The 17445-nt window shown below is 33.6% G+C and overlaps 3 protein-coding genes across 3 annotated transcripts in view; all 3 read left to right on the forward strand.

The window, feature by feature from the left end:
* The window catches only part of beat-Ic (beaten path Ic), a 60143-nt gene extending 57071 nt beyond the window's left edge, over positions 1 to 3072 (forward strand). The window contains exon 8 of the mRNA XM_089258552.1: positions 979 to 3072. Within this exon, the coding sequence (XP_089114678.1) occupies positions 979 to 1670 (692 nt within the window). The 3' untranslated portion in view covers positions 1671 to 3072. The remainder of the gene's footprint in view (positions 1 to 978) is intronic.
* Positions 3073 to 5911: 2839 nt separating this feature from the next.
* LOC115564874 (uncharacterized) lies at positions 5912 to 7366 on the forward strand. Its single transcript, XM_030389641.2, has 2 exons — positions 5912 to 6064; positions 7067 to 7366. The coding sequence occupies exon 1, from the start codon at positions 5912 to 5914 to the stop codon at positions 6044 to 6046; it is 135 nt and encodes a 44-aa protein (XP_030245501.1). The 3' UTR covers positions 6047 to 6064; positions 7067 to 7366.
* Positions 7367 to 7383: 17 nt separating this feature from the next.
* BicC (protein bicaudal C) lies at positions 7384 to 15730 on the forward strand. Its single transcript, XM_089258551.1, has 9 exons — positions 7384 to 7657; positions 7953 to 8002; positions 8644 to 8713; positions 8783 to 8862; positions 8936 to 9262; positions 9354 to 9479; positions 9579 to 9960; positions 11592 to 12884; positions 14857 to 15730. The coding sequence occupies exons 1-9, from the start codon at positions 7384 to 7386 to the stop codon at positions 15099 to 15101; spliced, it is 2847 nt and encodes a 948-aa protein (XP_089114677.1). The 3' UTR covers positions 15102 to 15730.
* The last annotated feature ends 1715 nt before the right edge of the window (positions 15731 to 17445 follow it).

Below are 17445 nucleotides of genomic sequence, written 5' to 3' on the forward strand. Positions count from 1 at the left end.
GCAACAACAACATTGTGAACGCATTGAGCTGCAAATTGTATTTAAAATTGCATCGACTTCAAAAAGAAGTACGGAAAATATGTGTGTGTGTAGAGTGGAGACTGTATATTCAACGGGCGCATAAAAGTATGCAACATTCTTAGCTGGAGCGCGTTACCCATGCGAAATGAACTCGATTTCCAGTGGGGTTTGCAGCTTACTCTGTGCTCACAGTTGCGATTCAAACGAATTCGATTTTCGTGAACTTTATGCAAATGCAATGTTGACACGCAACCCTCTCACACACCCACATACACTGCGAGTATATTGACTAAGAAGTGTATTTTTTTTTATTTTTTGGGGCAGATTTATCGGATAGTTTTCAGCTGGCAGCAGCTCAATGGAGTGCAAGAGAGTTGCAAATAAAATATGAAGCTGCTCCATATCTCAATCGATGCAAAAGATCAGAGGAGTTTAACTTAAGCTGTGCTTATGCAAAACATCAAAGAGTAAATAATCCCTAATAATCTGTATGGCATGAAGAGATCGTCTAAATAGCCGTGTTCACATAAATATTTCCCTTAACGAATGGGGAATTTTTATGTATGTATGTTATGATGCCTATCGTTTTCATAAATCAGTTTAAGCTTAGCATTACTAAAAAATAAAAGAGTAAATATACCATAGCAAAAAAATCCCATTGCAATTAAGATTACATTCAAATTAAATGTCCCTTAATCATTTTGATTTAGTAAATAAGGGAATTCGCGCTCTCTTGTATAATAAATGTATCTCAGAAAAAAACTCTGACAACTCTCTAAACTTAAAGCCGTCTCAATCCGAGCTCAATATGAACTTAAGCTAAACTCTCTTTTAGTGTGTGCCTTTCAAATCTCTTTGCTAACGCACACGCCTCCCACCATACACGGACAAATGTGCACTTTATAATCCGCTCTCACACTCATTCACTCTCTCTTTCGTTTTGTGTCTCTTTTGCAGCGGATAACGGTGCGTCGGGCGCTTCGAGCGCTGCTCAGGCAATCTTTTGGCGCGTTTGGCTATTGCAGCTTATGGAGGCGTTGCCATTGCAGCACATGGCAAAGCTGCACCGACACATCAACAGGCATCTGGCAAAGTGGGCGTGGCACTTTGATGCGTACACCACATGGCTAAGCGTTGCACTCGCGCTGCCGCCCCTCTGCCGACTGTGGATGGGCCATCAAATTACCAACTGTCAATATGCCAGCGACTGCGCAGCGACGCAACAGACGGCTAGCGACGGCGACAGTGGCAGAGATGGAAGCAGCGATTGCGACAGCGACAGCGACAGCGACGTTGCCAATGTGACAATGTCAAAGACAGCGCCGAGTGAGAGCGACAAATGCTTTTATAATTGTCAAATGGCATTGGCAACACTTTTGCAACGCAATAATGATGATAACGACGTAGATGATGATGATGAAGTTGACGATAGTGCTAACGCTGATGTTGGTGATACTGATGATGATGATGATGATGATGACGGCAATTCAGGCGTTGATTTAACTACAGCTGCAGAGCGAGCAACACTAAAGCGCCAACATCAACAGCTGTCAGCGACACTTGCTAAAGTGGGCGCGGCCTCGCAGCCGGATCAACGATTATTGATGACATGCCCAACGCTAGCAGCAGTAGCGGCAGCGCCATGCTGATGCTAAATTGATGATGAAATGCATTTCGAAAAGTAGCTTAAGGTGCTGCCATGCGAACGAATGGGCACATTTCTCTTAACCATATTTGTTTCTTTCTCTTATATGTTTTTACACGCGCAATAATTAATGCCATAAGCGGCAAACAGCAAAGCAAAACAAAAATAAAAAAGGAAATTTAAAGTTCGCCCTGGCTAAAGCGCACTTAAGATGTTGTGAAGCCAGTTTTGGGAGAAGCAAAACAAAGAAAAGCAAAGAGAAGCTTAAGTATATTATAGTATATTAAGAGAGCGTAACTGGTAATATGTTAATATATGGTATACATAAATGTAATGAAAGTAAATATAAAAACTCAACAAAAAAGTAAATAATTAAATAAATAAATAATCTCATTATATAAATATTTACAATATATGTACGCAAACAAATAACAGGTGAAGCTCATAGAAATAGAGTTAATTATTATAAGTATTAAACATATAATATATTTCAATATTTGTATATGTATAAAATGCATTAGAAATTATTTAAGATTATCTTAATTAAATTTGTAGTTTTGATTGTGTGTTCTCTTCAGTTAATTTCCCGTTAAAAGTGCGAATGTTAATTAAAATTTCCCATTTACTCTGCCGACTGCGCCGTTTGCACTTGCGCTCACTTTGATTTCACACTCACGCCGACGCAATAGAAACATTGCTCTTTAGATCACAACAAAAAACAATGCCAAATACAAAATTTCCCTAATTTAACACGAAGACGATGCCGACAAAGGAATTTCTAAACACGCTCTCATACATTTTTTTGTTTTTTTTACATGTATGTACTTACATATGTGTGCTATGCTAAATACCAATTTGTTTGGATTCACTCTGCCTCTCTATGATTTCCCCTTAAAAGGTCTTTTCTTTTAAACAATTTGTTTTCTTTTTTTTTCACATAATTTCAAGATATTTGTTAAGAGATGCAACAGCTATACTCATATTTTAAGTTAAAAAACATATTCATTCAGAAATTCTGATCTCTCGTTGTTTACATCAAGTAAGTTATAAAGAACTGCGAAAAGCTTTAGCTGCGCTTTGAATTTGCACTTGAGCTTAGCTTTTATACATCGTAGTGCAGTTTAAAGTACAGTAAGAAGCGTAAGCAACAAAAGAAGCAGCTTTCTTGCTCTCCCGCTCACTCACCCGCTAACCATGAATTTTGTAAATAAAGTTTTGCTTATCAGTAGAATAAAAGAATAAGATAAGAAATTGAGATATGTAAGAAAGAGCGTAATAACAGCGTAATATATAGAAAGGAACTTTTTACGGTTTTGGAAGCATGCAAAATTAATTACAAAAAAAAAACTTTTTCATTTGTAGATGCAAAAATAAAATTAAATAACAGCTAAATCGACTAAAAAAAACATTTGTTAAATAAAAATAATCAAAATTCTGTTTTCAGCAAATTAAACAATTACAACAAATTATTTGAAAATTTTTGGCAAACAAAAATCCAACGGTAAATAGTTCCTTTGCCTTATAAATAAAAAAAAAGAATTGGATGGAAAACGCAATATGTAAATGAAATAAATATACTTTTCAAGTATTAATTGAACATAAAAATATAAGAACAAAAACGTTTGGGAAATTCTAGGAAAATAAATAAACGAGAAAGTTAATAAATAAATAATATTATAATCAAAAATTTGAATAACTGTATATAGTTAAATATTCTAAGAAGTTGTCAAAAAAAAAGAAAAGAAACATAAACCAATTGTGAATTTATGGTTAGTAAGTTTTTATGTGTAAATGTTAAATATGATATGTGGTATATAATATACATTTAGATATACAACAGCTATAAATGCATGCTAATCAAAAAAAGTGTTGTGAAAGTTGTCTTCCCTGATTTTTTGTTTCTTTTTTACTCAATATATCTATAATTTCATATATTTTCAATTCACTGCTAAGCTTTATAAACACGGAAAAAAATTGTATTGAAAAGAAGAAAAGTTATTTATAAACTGAAAGTGTATATAGGAAAGCGTAGAGAGAAATAAATCAATTATTCGTTATATTATTTTTATTTTTTTCATTCTATAAAATTACATTAGAAAATAAAACATAAAAAAATAAAGAAAATTGAAAACATAAATGTTGTTTAAATAGAGTTAGATTAATATACATATATATTATGAATATTTAAAAAATTAAATGCAAAAGCTTACATTGAATATAACAAAACATATTCATATCCATAAAAACCAAAACAAAAATGTCAGAAGAAAACAAGAAACAATACAATATTGTAAAAAGTAAATACATATATAAATATAAATATATAAAGTTAATATTTAATAAATAAGCATACATGTAAAAAGTAAATTAAACAACTGGCAAGCATTAGTATTTATGGCTATACATAAAAAAAATATATATAAATATATATTAACATAAATAAACAATAATAAATTATAAATAATGAAATAGCTCAGAGACTTTTATTACTTCAGAAGGAAAATACATTTATATAAAGCACTGTAAAGCCTCTGTTAGATGGAGTCAACGCCATCTATCGGGCTGGCGGAGAACTTTTAAGCTTACGCAGCTTGTTGGCAGCTGTCGAAGCTGCGAAAAGTGCTTTTAAGAAAAGCTTTTAGTCAAGTGCCGTTGCTGCAGCTGCACTCTCGTCGCCCATGCACGTGTTGTGATCTGCGAGCTTTCGCTATTAGCACTGCACGCCTTACCTCAGTTGGCCAAAGCTCCGCCTGAAGGTCAGACGGGACAAGAACTCCGCCTCGCGCTCTGCAGTCAACGCGCTTCAATGACGACGAAAGCACCGTCCAAGTCCCTTTCCATTTACTACGACGCGTTGTGTTTCGAATAATTAAAAGGAAAACTCATTTAATTTAAGTGTTTAATAAGAAACGAAATTTGAAATAAAATCTGCGCTTTACTCCACTTGACCTTGACTTTAATTATTCTCTTTGCTTCGCAATAATTTCCCTAACTTGTTGTATTTTTTTTTCACGCACGTGTCTTTTTTTTTTTTTCTTGTATCCCTGTCTTCGGTAGTGATTATTTTTTTTTGCTCATATAAAAAAAAAATAAAACGACTGCCAAAAATTTAATTAACTGCAAGTTTAACCAATTGACGTAATTACGCCTAAAAATTTCACTTTTTTAATAAATAAAGCGTCTTTTCTTTGGCTAAATTCGAATTTCGTGCCTATTTATGATTTTATAAATATTTATTTTGTTAACTAAATTATTCAATTCATTTGTGTAAATTGTTTCATTAAAAAACTCTTTGGATTTACGGTAAGTTGATTTTTTCATGCTTTTTGTTTTGGCGGGAAAAAATGTGTGCGTAAAACTGTAGACATTTTTTTCTTTCAAAATTTGCTTTCATACGATATTCTTGTACTATGCTGTTAACAGACTGTTAACAGCGTTAACAGTAGGTTGTTAAGGCTTAGCAACATTTGCAAACAAAAATTACATACTGCACAACTTGAGAAGAAAAATTATTAATGGAATAATATTAAACTTACTTTAAATTTAAATTTAAAATACATAATTCTTATATGATATGAAATAAAATAAAAGTGCTCATAAACCATAAGACTCCCCCTCTTAAGCTTTCAAAATTCCCTTCAACAAATTATGCTTCGCTCGCCTTAAGCAAAAAAGGAAATTTCTCTTTGAGAAATGTCCCAAAAGAGCGTGAGAGCCGTAATCGTGCATTCACGCAATCTGTCCACAAGCTCGGCTCTCTGTGCTTTTGTTTTGCTTGCTAGAATCTAAATTCGTTTTCGCCTACACTCTCTGTGAGCGGTTCGTTGACCCAGCTGGTCCTCTTAAATGCATTTCTCCAGGCGACGCGAGCCACATTTTTCCGATTGGCTAAACGCTGTTTACCGTTCTGCAGCAACTTTTTTGTCGTTCAGCTCGATCCCTGTGAGCATCTCCCAAAGATGACAGCAGCACGTTCAATTGGCTTTGAGTCGTTCAAGCGGTAGCAGCGAAAAGTTCCTAGTTGAAAAAAAAAAAAGATTTAAAAAAGAACTAAAATAAATTGCTTGCAATTTAAAATAAAATATAAAAAACAACAAAACAGAAATATCCTATTATTTCATAATTGTAATATATATATATATATATTTATATATATGTATCAAATAAATAAATTTATAATAATTATTAAAGACTCAATACTCTATATGCTGATATAGACACAAACAAAAATCCAAACCAATATAAATGCCTTTCGTCGAAAGATTCGTACAAATTCGTAATTTTGTTATGAACGTCTGTCTCGTCGAGGCCATACAATTCGTCCAGGATCTAACCCATGCTATTTGTTTGGACTTTCAAGGCCTCTTCAATCTCAAATAGAGCTGGCGAACTGGTTCGGTAAGTGTGAGCAGCATGTGCGAGTGTGAGTGTGAAAGTGCCATAGAGAAGTGAAAGTCTAGCTGTAAATTTATGTGTATCCCTAATTTTGTGGTGTGTTCTTTGCTTTTCCGTTTCTGAAAATGGATCAAGACATAAGCAAGAAACCTCATGGCTGTCTTAAGTCTCACATAGAGGTTATGGTTGTGCTTTAGAAATGCTGCAATGGGCTAAAATAGTATATAATAATGAAAATAAGGAATATTAACCAATAAAAGTAAATCTATAACTAAAACAATACTAAATAATTTAAAACCCAAATATAAATTTAGTAATAAAGATATTAAACACAATTTAAATATGTTAAGATTAATTTTTACAAAATGAAAATTTTTTTTTGTACTTTCTGTGTTTATTAGAGCTGCTTATTTTAAATATGTACTAATTATTAGAGAAAGAAAACAATTAAATAACAAATTTAATTAATAATAAAAACAAACTAAATTCTTTTTGCATAAATGCATAAGAAAGCAAAGACAATAACAATAAAATTTAAATATGGGATAGGAACTATTTTCACAATTTTGCAAAATGTTAGTGTTAAAACTTCAATTAAAAAAATAATGAAGTCCAATTTTAAGTATGGCAAATCTGTTCTTGCGTAAAAACAAAATTTTAATTCCTAAATTAATATAAAATAATATTTATAGGATAAAGATTGTGTCTATAAAACACTGATAAAATACTTATGAATATTTCTATTTTTTATTGAGTGCCTAAAAATATGTAAATTAGAAACTATTAATAAATAAATATTAGGAACTTAACTTTGCTTATACATTATAAAAGAGTTTTTTAGAAAATATTTAGTTGAATGTAAAACAAATTATATTGAAATTCAATTTCTTACAATTGTCAATCTTTCTTTATGCTTTGGATCTCTTTCAGTTTAAGTTTTCCACTTATGCTAATTTACTCTCATTTGTTTCATGCTCATATTTGGCTTTCATCTTTTGTCCACAGCTCATCTCATCAATCGCAGTGTTGCTCAGGAGCAACACACCCCAAACACATATACGCATACACGAACACACACGCACACACACACACTCAAACCCACTCAAACTCAAGCACTCACATACACACAGGAAGACAAATTCCTCCACAACCTCCCGACGGACAGCCACTAAACGACCTTTTTGCTTGGTTTTAAAAACTAAACGACCATTCGATAAACAAATTGAACAAGTTGATAACCGAACAACAAGAAGAGCAGTCGTTAAGCGATAAGCGATAAACGATAACTGATAACCGACAACCGATTGCCGATAATCAACAAGATGCTCTCCTGTGCGTCATTCAATAAATTGATTTACCCAACGGCCGCCGAGGTCACCGCCATGGCCAGTGGCAAGACGACTCCAGTTGGGGCCAATCTCAACTCCCTGCCACTGCCCCGCGCACCGAGCGAGACCCAAAGCGAGATCTCGTCGGTGGACAGCGATTGGAGTGACATTCGCGCGATTGCACTCAAGTTGGGCGTACAGAATGTGGACGATCTGCATACGGAGCGCTTCAAGGTTGATCGACAGAAGCTAGAGCAATTGCTAAAGGGTGAGCTGGCTAATTAAAGATATGCGTTTACCTATATATATAAATCTACCCACAAGATTAAAAAACAAAAAATCCAACAATTAAATAATTAAATAGCACTGAGTCAGATAAATGTGAATGTTGGTGCTATTGTTGTTTTTTATTGTTATCTTGTATATAATATATTTATTAATACATGGAAAAATAAAATATATATTATTAAATATCTTTAAATTTTAAAATATATTTCTTTGCCATATGTAAAAAATATATAATAAATATTAATTCCATAAATAATATTAATTACATTTCACAGCGGACAGCGCCATTGAGGGCATGAATGGTGCCGAATATTTCTTTGATAATGTAAGTTGAGAGCTAAAATACATTTTGAATTGATAGATATATGTAATGTAGTAAAAGAATGAAAATCTCACTAAATATAAATGTAGAACTCAAAGTTAATATTCATATATATATCTTTTTTTTAGTAAAAAAAAAAAGAAAATACTAGTAATGCGACAACAAATTTAACATTCTTATATTCTACTTTTAACATACTTAGAGAGCACTGACATTCTATTGTTCTCCTGTAAAAAGAAGATTTTATCGATACTTTTTGCAGATATTTATTTTCTATCTAATATCGAAAGCATTTGATTGTCATTTTATTAATTGACAATAAACTCTATCGCTGAGTCTCGACATAGTTTGCTTTGACTTTTCAATCAGTTGTATTTTTGCATTTGTAAAGTCCTTGTCGTTTATTATCCCAGTAGGTATTGGAAATTTTGTACATAACAGACGCATATCACTAAAATAAAAACTGTTTAAACGTTACTGCAAAATTTACGTTTAAACATTTAGCCGACAAATTACAAATTTTAGTGAAGAAACCATAAATGTTTAGCTAAATCCAATTACTAATACAAAATTCAAGTGTATTATATAAGGACGCATATATATATATATACACTATATATGCATATATACTTATTATCTTTCAGATCATGAGCACCACTGATACATATGTAAGCTGGCCTTGCAGACTGAAGATTGGCGCCAAGAGCAAGAAGGGTGAGTCCCGATCTCTGCAGTATGAGTTCCCTATATAGCACTCTATACAAATATAACTTTAACCTATAGATCCCCATGTACGTATTGTGGGTAAGGTGGATCAGGTGCAACGCGCCAAAGATCATATTCTTGGCAGTCTTGACTCCAGGGTAAGTTTAACCTAGATTCGAACATTTTCTCTATAGATGCAACTTGATTTCTCTCTATATTTGGGTTTTTTAGGGCACTCGTGTTATTATGAAAATGGATGTTAGCTATACGGATCATTCCTATATAATTGGACGTGGCGGCAACAATATAAAGCGCATCATGGACGACACACACACGCACATACATTTCCCGGACTCGAACCGCTCGAATCCGACGGAGAAATCGAATCAGGTGTCGCTGTGCGGCAGCCTCGAAGGTGTAGAGCGTGCCAGAGCTTTGGTCCGTCTATCCACCCCATTGCTCATCTCGTTCGAGATGCCCGTCATGGGACCAGGCAAACCACAACCGGACCACGAGACGCCGTACATCAAGATGATTGAGAGCAAATTCAATGTGCAGGTAAATTGATGACTGGAAGCTTACTGAGACTTAAGATCTAAGTTTAAAGTATACTGCTACTACTCCAATATGTACTCATTCCACTTTCTAGGTCATATTTTCATCACGTCCGAAGCTACATACGTCTCTGGTACTGGTCAAAGGCTCTGAAAAGGAATCAGCTCAGGTGCGCGATGCCACCCAATTGCTGATTAACTTTGCTTTCGAGAGCATTGCGGTAAGTACTCAAAAGAAAGTACATCTTATTGAAAATACACCTTATACTGATTCCTAATTCGAAATTCTCTGTATATATCCCATGCCCTCATCAATTTAGAGTCAAATCCTTGTGAATGTTCAAATGGAAATCTCGCCACAACATCATGAGATTGTTAAGGGCAAGAATAATGTGAATCTATTGAGCATTATGGAACGCACCCAGACCAAAATCATATTTCCTGATCTGTCTGATATGAATGTGAAGCCGTTGAAAAAATCGCAGGTGACTATCAGTGGACGCATCGACGATGTTTATAGGGCCCGACAGCAATTGCTCGGCAATATGCCCGTAGCATTGATATTTGATTTTCCGGACAATCAGACTGATGCCTCCGAAATAATGGGCCTGAATATCAAGCACGGCGTCTATATAACTTTACGTCAAAAGCAACGACAAAGCACATTAGCCATTGTAATCAAGGGCATTGAGAAATTTATCGGTAAGTGATTATATATGGACATAAATATACGAATTTATACACTTATATATTTATCAATTTATTATTTAATTAATATTTGTTTATTAGCTATAATACTCTATATTGAGTATTTTAGGGCATAATTACTCAAACAGATATTCAAAACACTTTATCTATCTGTATAGCAGTCTCTCGGTCTGTCTGCTTGTCTGTTCCTCCGTCTGTCTATAGCAGATCAACTAAGTTGTCTATATGTATGCATTAGTATACAATCGGTATTTATAGTTGAGTGAAACGAAGCTAGAATGCTTGCAGCAGCAGCTAGCGTTCCCATTGGTCAGTTCAAACTCGACTGCGACGATTCCCACCTGACGTAGGGCCAACATTTGAGAGCGACTTCGTAATTGAGAGAAAGTCTTCCTATATAAAGGGCAGCAGCTGCAGCATTTCTTCAGTCGCGCAGGCCTGGTGGGTGTCGGTAGTGCAGAGCAGTACAGTGAAGTGATGTGAAGTGGGTGATCGCATTCAAGAGGCAATATTTAGAGGAAATACTTGCAGAAGAAATGAATAATACTTAGAATACTTAGAGGAAATACGTAGTTGAAAACGTAGTTGAAATATGTAGTGGAAATATGTAGTGGAAATACGTAGTGAAAATACGTAATTGAAATACGTAGTTGAAATACGTAGTGGAATTACGTAGTGGGGATACGTAGTGGAAATACGTAGTGGAAATACGTAGTGGAAATACGTAGTGGAAATACGTAGTTAAAACACGTAGTTGAAAACGTAGTTGAAATATGTAGTGGAAATATGTAGTGGAAATATGTAGTGGAAATATGTAGTGGAAATATGTAGTGGAAATATGTAGTGGAAATATGTAGTGGAAATACGTAGTAGAAATACGTAGTAGAAATACGTAGTGGAAATACGTAGTGGAAATACGTAGTGGAAATACGTAGTGGAAATACGACTTTCCACTAAGACTTAGAGGACATACTTTTAAGACAGAGGAAATTCTTGGATGAAGAGGCAATATATGGGAAGAAATGCTTAGAGAAATACTTAGAGGAGAGACTTACAAAAAATACTTAGAAGAAATATGTGAGCTTTAATTAGACAGTGTGAGCGGAATACCTAATAGTTTTTATTGTTATGGTAGTCTAGCAAAAACAACAGAACATTGTGTATTTTGTGAGCGTGAGAACTATAGCCGTCGGCTTACAGTAGTTGGGTGTAGGTTTGGGTGTTATATTTACATACGTATGTGTGTGTATCGCCGGTGGCCTCGTAAGTTATTATAGTGTTAGTGCGACTTGTTGCACTGCGGAGATAGCGAAGAGAATGTTTTAGCTTGGAAAGGTTCCTTTTTTTTTGGATTTTTTTTTGGGTTTACAATTTAAGTGAAAAATATTATTTTATATAAATAGAAAGTCTATGAAATATATATTTTGATATTTCTGTGTATTTATTGTAATCTAAATGGAAAAATTTGCGCATTTACGAAGACACAGAAGACACTGAACAAATAAAAATTTTATTGTGTTATATTATTACTCTAATCATCCAGTATTTATATGTATTTATTTTGTAATTTAATTACTCTAATCATTGTACCTACAAATCACTTAACAATTGTTTGTGATTTGCAGATAAAATCTATGAGGCGCGCCAGGAGATTCTCCACCTGACTACGCCCGCCATCAAGCCAGATATACCCGATTATTATTTCATGCCAAAGGATAGTGATGTTAGTCTGGCGTATCGATCCCAATTGACTGCGCTATTGGCCGGTTATCCGGATAGTCCGAAGACGCCATCGCTGTTGCCGCCCACAATGGGCGGACAGTTGACGCCGTATGACAACAATGGCAAGGGTCACATGCTGCTCGGTGCAGCTGGCCTGGCCACGCCCACCGGCATATGTGCGCCCACACAGAAGTATATGCAGTTGCATAACAGCAATTATCAGCCCCGTCCGCTGTCAGCCATCAACAACAGCAGCAACAACAGCAGCAGCAACAACAACAACAATAATACAACTGCTACCAGTAATAATATTAGCAACAACAACAATAATAACAACAACAACAACATCAATAATAATAACAACAACTATCTGCAAGTGCCCGGAGCTGGTGGTTTACTCAAGCCCCCCGCAAATTTGCCGCCCACCATTAGCGTAACGGGATCCATCAATCTATCGCCTCGCAATAGCTGCAGCCAAAATACGAGCGGCTATCAGAGCTTCAGCAGCAGCACCACATCATTGGAGCAATCGTATCCACCGTATGGCCAGGTACAGACGACCGTCTCCTCGACATCATCATCGTCGGGCGCCAATCGGGCGCACTACTCGCCGGACTCCACCTACAGCAGCGAGGTGGGCAGCATTGTGGGCGCCGCTCGACTCGGCCGCCGTCTCAGCGATGGCGTCTTGCTTGGATTGAGCAATGCGACTAATGGCATTAACAGTGGCGGAGCACATCTGTTGCCTGGCAGCGCCGAGAGCTATCGTAGTTTGCACTACGATTTAGCATCGGTTGCTGGCAAACAGCAACAACAACATCAACAACAACAACAACAGCAACAACAACAGCAACAACAACAACAACGCGCATTTGATTTTGATATGAAACGCGCACTTGGCTTTAAGGCCATGGAACGAACTCCGGTGGCAGGTGAGCTGCGTACCCCGACCCCCGCCTGGCTGGGCATGGGTCTAAGCCGCACCTCACCGGCCCCCCTCGAAACGGTCGATGACGGGCTCGGTGGTGTTAATGGCTGGCGAATGCCCCTGCCCCCACCCGGCCTGGGCTCACCCTACGGACTGAGCGCCACCACGGGCCTGCTGGACGCAACGCCCGTCAGTCGCCGAATGCAACTCTCGCAACACAAGGATATACACACCCTATTGACAAGCCTCGGCCTGGAGCATTACATCAGTAAGTCAAGTCACATGTCTTTCTTATTTGCATTACTTTTATCATAATTTAAGTCACTTGTCATATTTATATGTGGAAGTTTGTCTAGCGTTATCTATATATAGGTAAAATACCTTTCTGTTTGACTTTACCTGAATCTGATTTGATTTAAGGTTAAGCAGAGTTTATATAGTTTAGTGCTTTTACTTAAAATATTAAGTTTTCACTGTTTCTAAGACTTCCTTTTTCTTATAAATCTCAAAGAAGTATATATGTATATTAGATTATCGAAATCTTTATTAAGCCTCTTAGTGTTGGTATATAAACATGATTGTTCGCTATAAAAAGTCAAAATTTATTCGTCAAATGTATTTTTGTTGTCAAATTTATTCTAGTTAAAAGTATTTACAGTGATTTTTACATAGTTTATGCTTACAAACAATCAAATAATCAAACAAATATTATATACAATTATATTAGTCTAAAATTTCTTCATATATATATACAAATTTTATTACAATTAGATGTTAGTCTCATTTATTATTATTCTTTTTTTTTTGCAATCCTTAATTTTTTTTATCAATTCGTCTTGAGTTTCGCAGATTATTTGTTGAATATTTATATATGTTAGGAATACCAATCAACTCTTTGAATATGTTTTTTTTTTTCATATTACTTATTTTTGCTTTTTTTTTTTTTTTTTTTTTTTTGTTTTTTAACATATAATTTTCGTTTTAAATTTCAATTGTTTTCCCTTTTTTTGTATTACAATCTGAAAATATTTTGAATTTGTATTTTTTCTCATTTTTTTTTATTGTATTTTTAAACTGGCTTTTTTTTTTCAATGATTTTTAACTTTTTTTGTACATTTTTCTTTTTATATTGCGGGTTTTCATTTTATTGAATTATAAACTGAAAAGAGTTTTGATTATTTTTTATGTATCTTTTTTATATATATTTTAACTATTTTTTTAAATTAATTTTTTATCTTTTTTTAATTCGTTTTTTTTTTTTTTATTTGTTTTTAGTTTGATTTTTATTTTGTTCCATTTTTTATAGTTTTTGAATTTTACTTTTTTTTTATAATATTTGAGAATTTTTTTTTTTTTTTTAATATTTCACATTTTTCTAAATGTTTTCTTTGTCAATATTTGTAGGAATATAATTTGTCAGGAATAGGGACTAGGATAAGAATAAGGATCGAAGGATTGGGATAGCAAAGGCATTTTATGAGTGTGTACGATGGTCCATTTGATTTGCTATATAATTAATATTTAGCTTGATTGTCTTTTTTGCTCCAACGAAGTCTGTAGAGTGAACGATTGTTGAATCCAGAAGAGTTGTGAAAGAGTTTTTGACGGTGGCGAATATTAAATTTCTTTCTTGAATACGTTTGCTGTAGGACTCTTAGCCGGCTTTAGTTGAGGTTTTGTTCTTATAATATCCCACGAAAAACGTCGAATTTGAAGATTTGAGCATTGTTTTATATCAGTTGTTGTATTTGTTTCAATTGGTTCTATTGCCATAGTTTGGGACAAGTAATGCATGGAGCTGGGAGGTCGGTCAAGGAATAGAATAAGATGGGGTATTTTTTTTTTTAGTTTTACGTTTTCCTAATTTTTTTTTTTTTGTTATAGCCAGAAGCTAAAGTCAATTTTTGTTTCTTGTTATGATTTGTACTTTTGTGGCAGTGACATATTGAAGATATTTGCTTAATGCAAATTAGATTTGCTAGTTCATTTCATTATCTAGTTTCTTTTTTATTTTATTTTTTTTTTTTTGTATTTTGTCTTGCTTATAGTTTTTTTTTTTTTTTTTTTGAGTTTTTGTTTTATGTAACTCTTTTTTTTCGTTTATATATATTTATAATCTTTTTTTTTGTACATTTTCCTTCTTAGATTTTTGTTATAATTTTTTCTTTCTTGTTTTTTATGAGCTGTCTCTCAATTTTCTTTTTATTTAATTTTTTCTTTTGCTTTCTTTTTCTCTGTAGAAATTTTCGTTTTGAACGAAATCGATTTGGAAATGTTTCCAACACTGACAGAGGAGAATCTCATGGAGCTGGGCATAACGGCGTTTGGAGCTCGCAAGAAGCTGCTGGCGGCCATTCATACGCTTCTGGCTAACGAAGCCGCCTGCAGTAGTTTGCCCAGCAGCAGCTCCTCGCAGAGCTCCTCGCCGCGATTCTCCGGCAGCGCTGCGCCCGGAGCTGAGCGTCGCCCCTCGAATCAGTGGTAAACGGAGAATGCTGGGAAATGGTGCTGTTATTTTTCATGCTGCCGAGAGATTGCAGAAAACTAAAAACAAAATCCAAAAAAAAAAAGAAAAAAATCCCATAAAAAAAAAAAACAAAAGTGCTACAACACATACAGAGTAAAAAAGAAAAAATCAAAAAAACAAAAACAAAAAAAGAAAAATACTATAGAAGTTACATAACATTTAGAAAATAACGTTCTCCTATATATATATATACACACACTTTCAAACTCATTTATTTATTCAACGTAATTATTAAGGTCGCCAAAGGCATTGAAGTATTTAACAGATGCGAGACCAGAATATAAACACGAAAAAAATATTATCAAAACTCACATAAACACAAACAAAAAAGAAGAGATACACAATCTAAAAAAAAAACACAATACAAATAAACAATGCGTAATATTTTCTAGTAATGTGTACACAGCAAAATTTTTGATTTCCTGTTTGGCTTGACTCTCAATACTCGCATTTGTTGTATCCAAACGAAATTTATTATATGAACTATTTATGAAGATAATCAAACGTATTTATAATGTATATTGTAAAGAAATGAATTTAACTGATGGAAAAAAAATAAAATAAAAAACTTAAGAAGTCGCGCAGAACTCACATGTTACAAAACAAAATATAGAAAATAACAAAAAATATAATAAAAACACGATTTAATCTGAATTTAAAAAGAAAAACAAACCGTAAAGAAATATGATTAAAGTATTATTATTTTTTTGTGAAGAAGGAATTGTATCTATTTGATATTGAATTTAAAGCTGTTAATGAAGTTAGTTTTAAATTTTCTTTAGTCTTTATTTTGTTTTTACTTAGACGGAGCTACGACTGCTTGAAGTTGTTTAAAAAGTATTTCACAAATAAATTGGTCTTTTTCTATATTTTAGATTAGTCCATTTGAATTACTTTTGAGATATAAAAAGATATGAAAAGAGAGACAACTGTCATACTTAGGAATAGAAACATAAGATAAAGAGAGAAAATTGAATTTGATCAAAAGTTGTAAAGGCGAGCATGAAAAGATCATTCAGGAAACTCAAAATATATATACAGGATGATACAAAAATTTTCGAGCATAAAAAGAAAGATTTGAAAAAGGGAAACATTAAATTTTCTAGAGGGCACGCACTCGGGAACAGTTTTACTAAGTGGAAGTGTATTAAGAGGAGAATAGAGCGTTTAATTTAGCGAGACGCAAGTAGATTTTGAGAAAGTCGAAAATATATATACAAAATGTGTCATACTTTTTTTAATGAAAAGCACAATGTAGATTTTTCTAATAGAACGTAAAGTCAAGTCGAGATATATCTACATATATACAAATATTCTTAAAGTATTTAAGTATATTAGCAAAATAGATGCACTTCTAAAGATCAAGCTTAGCTCGATTTTGTAAACGGACGGACGGACCCATGTCGACTCAGTGTATGACATATTTAGGATTTTTTGTATTTTATCACAAATTCAATTTGAATAGAGATTCAAATCTAAGCACTTCATATAAATGGAAAATAGTATTAACAAATTACTGAAGCTGAGTCGACACTTCACCACGGAACGAAGGTTTGCACTGAACTGAACTGTCGATGCTAGTTGCAGCAGTCTATTTATAGGGCAGATCATACGCGAAAATAATCCTACCTGAATCATAGGAATTCCAAGGAATTTGTCATGCAGCTGCCTGTCTTAAAGTTTTACCTCAGCTACCCAAGTTCAGGTAGTAATTTATTTATCTACCTAACATGGATGCCCGAAAGACATATGTTTTCCACTTTACAACAAAATGGCGACACTGTACTTAACATATGCAAAATTTTATATTTTAACTCGTGAAGTAAATGTAAGTGACGCTAGAGCAAGGAGCATAATTTGAAATTGTATATAAATAAATTGAATTCTTTTATATCATTTGATATTTAGATTAATGCTCAAGAATATAACACATTAATAATTTATGCACATGTTCAATTTGATATTACTTTTTATTGTTTATTTATAAATATATGCATATATAAATAGAATGTTTTATGAATAGTTTATATTATCATAGCTTAGCCAGCAGCATTATTTTATTTAAATGCTTCTATTTATTTTCAATATTAAATTTTTTTTTTTATAATTATTATTATTATTATTATTTTTTTTTTAGTTTGTATTATCCATAATAATAATATTTCAAAGTAGTTCTACAGCAAGCTTCTTGCAGTTAATGATTACAATTTTAAATAATGCAACGTTTAATAATAATTCATATATTCATCCTCTTCCCTGTATTTTAAGATTTTGAAGTGTATTAAGTTCTTTGTCTCAAATC

This window comes from Drosophila navojoa, chromosome 3, assembly GCF_054131105.1.
Source record: "Drosophila navojoa isolate 15081-1374.11 chromosome 3, UAZ_NAV_1.0, whole genome shotgun sequence".
NCBI lineage: Eukaryota > Metazoa > Arthropoda > Insecta > Diptera > Drosophilidae > Drosophila > Drosophila navojoa.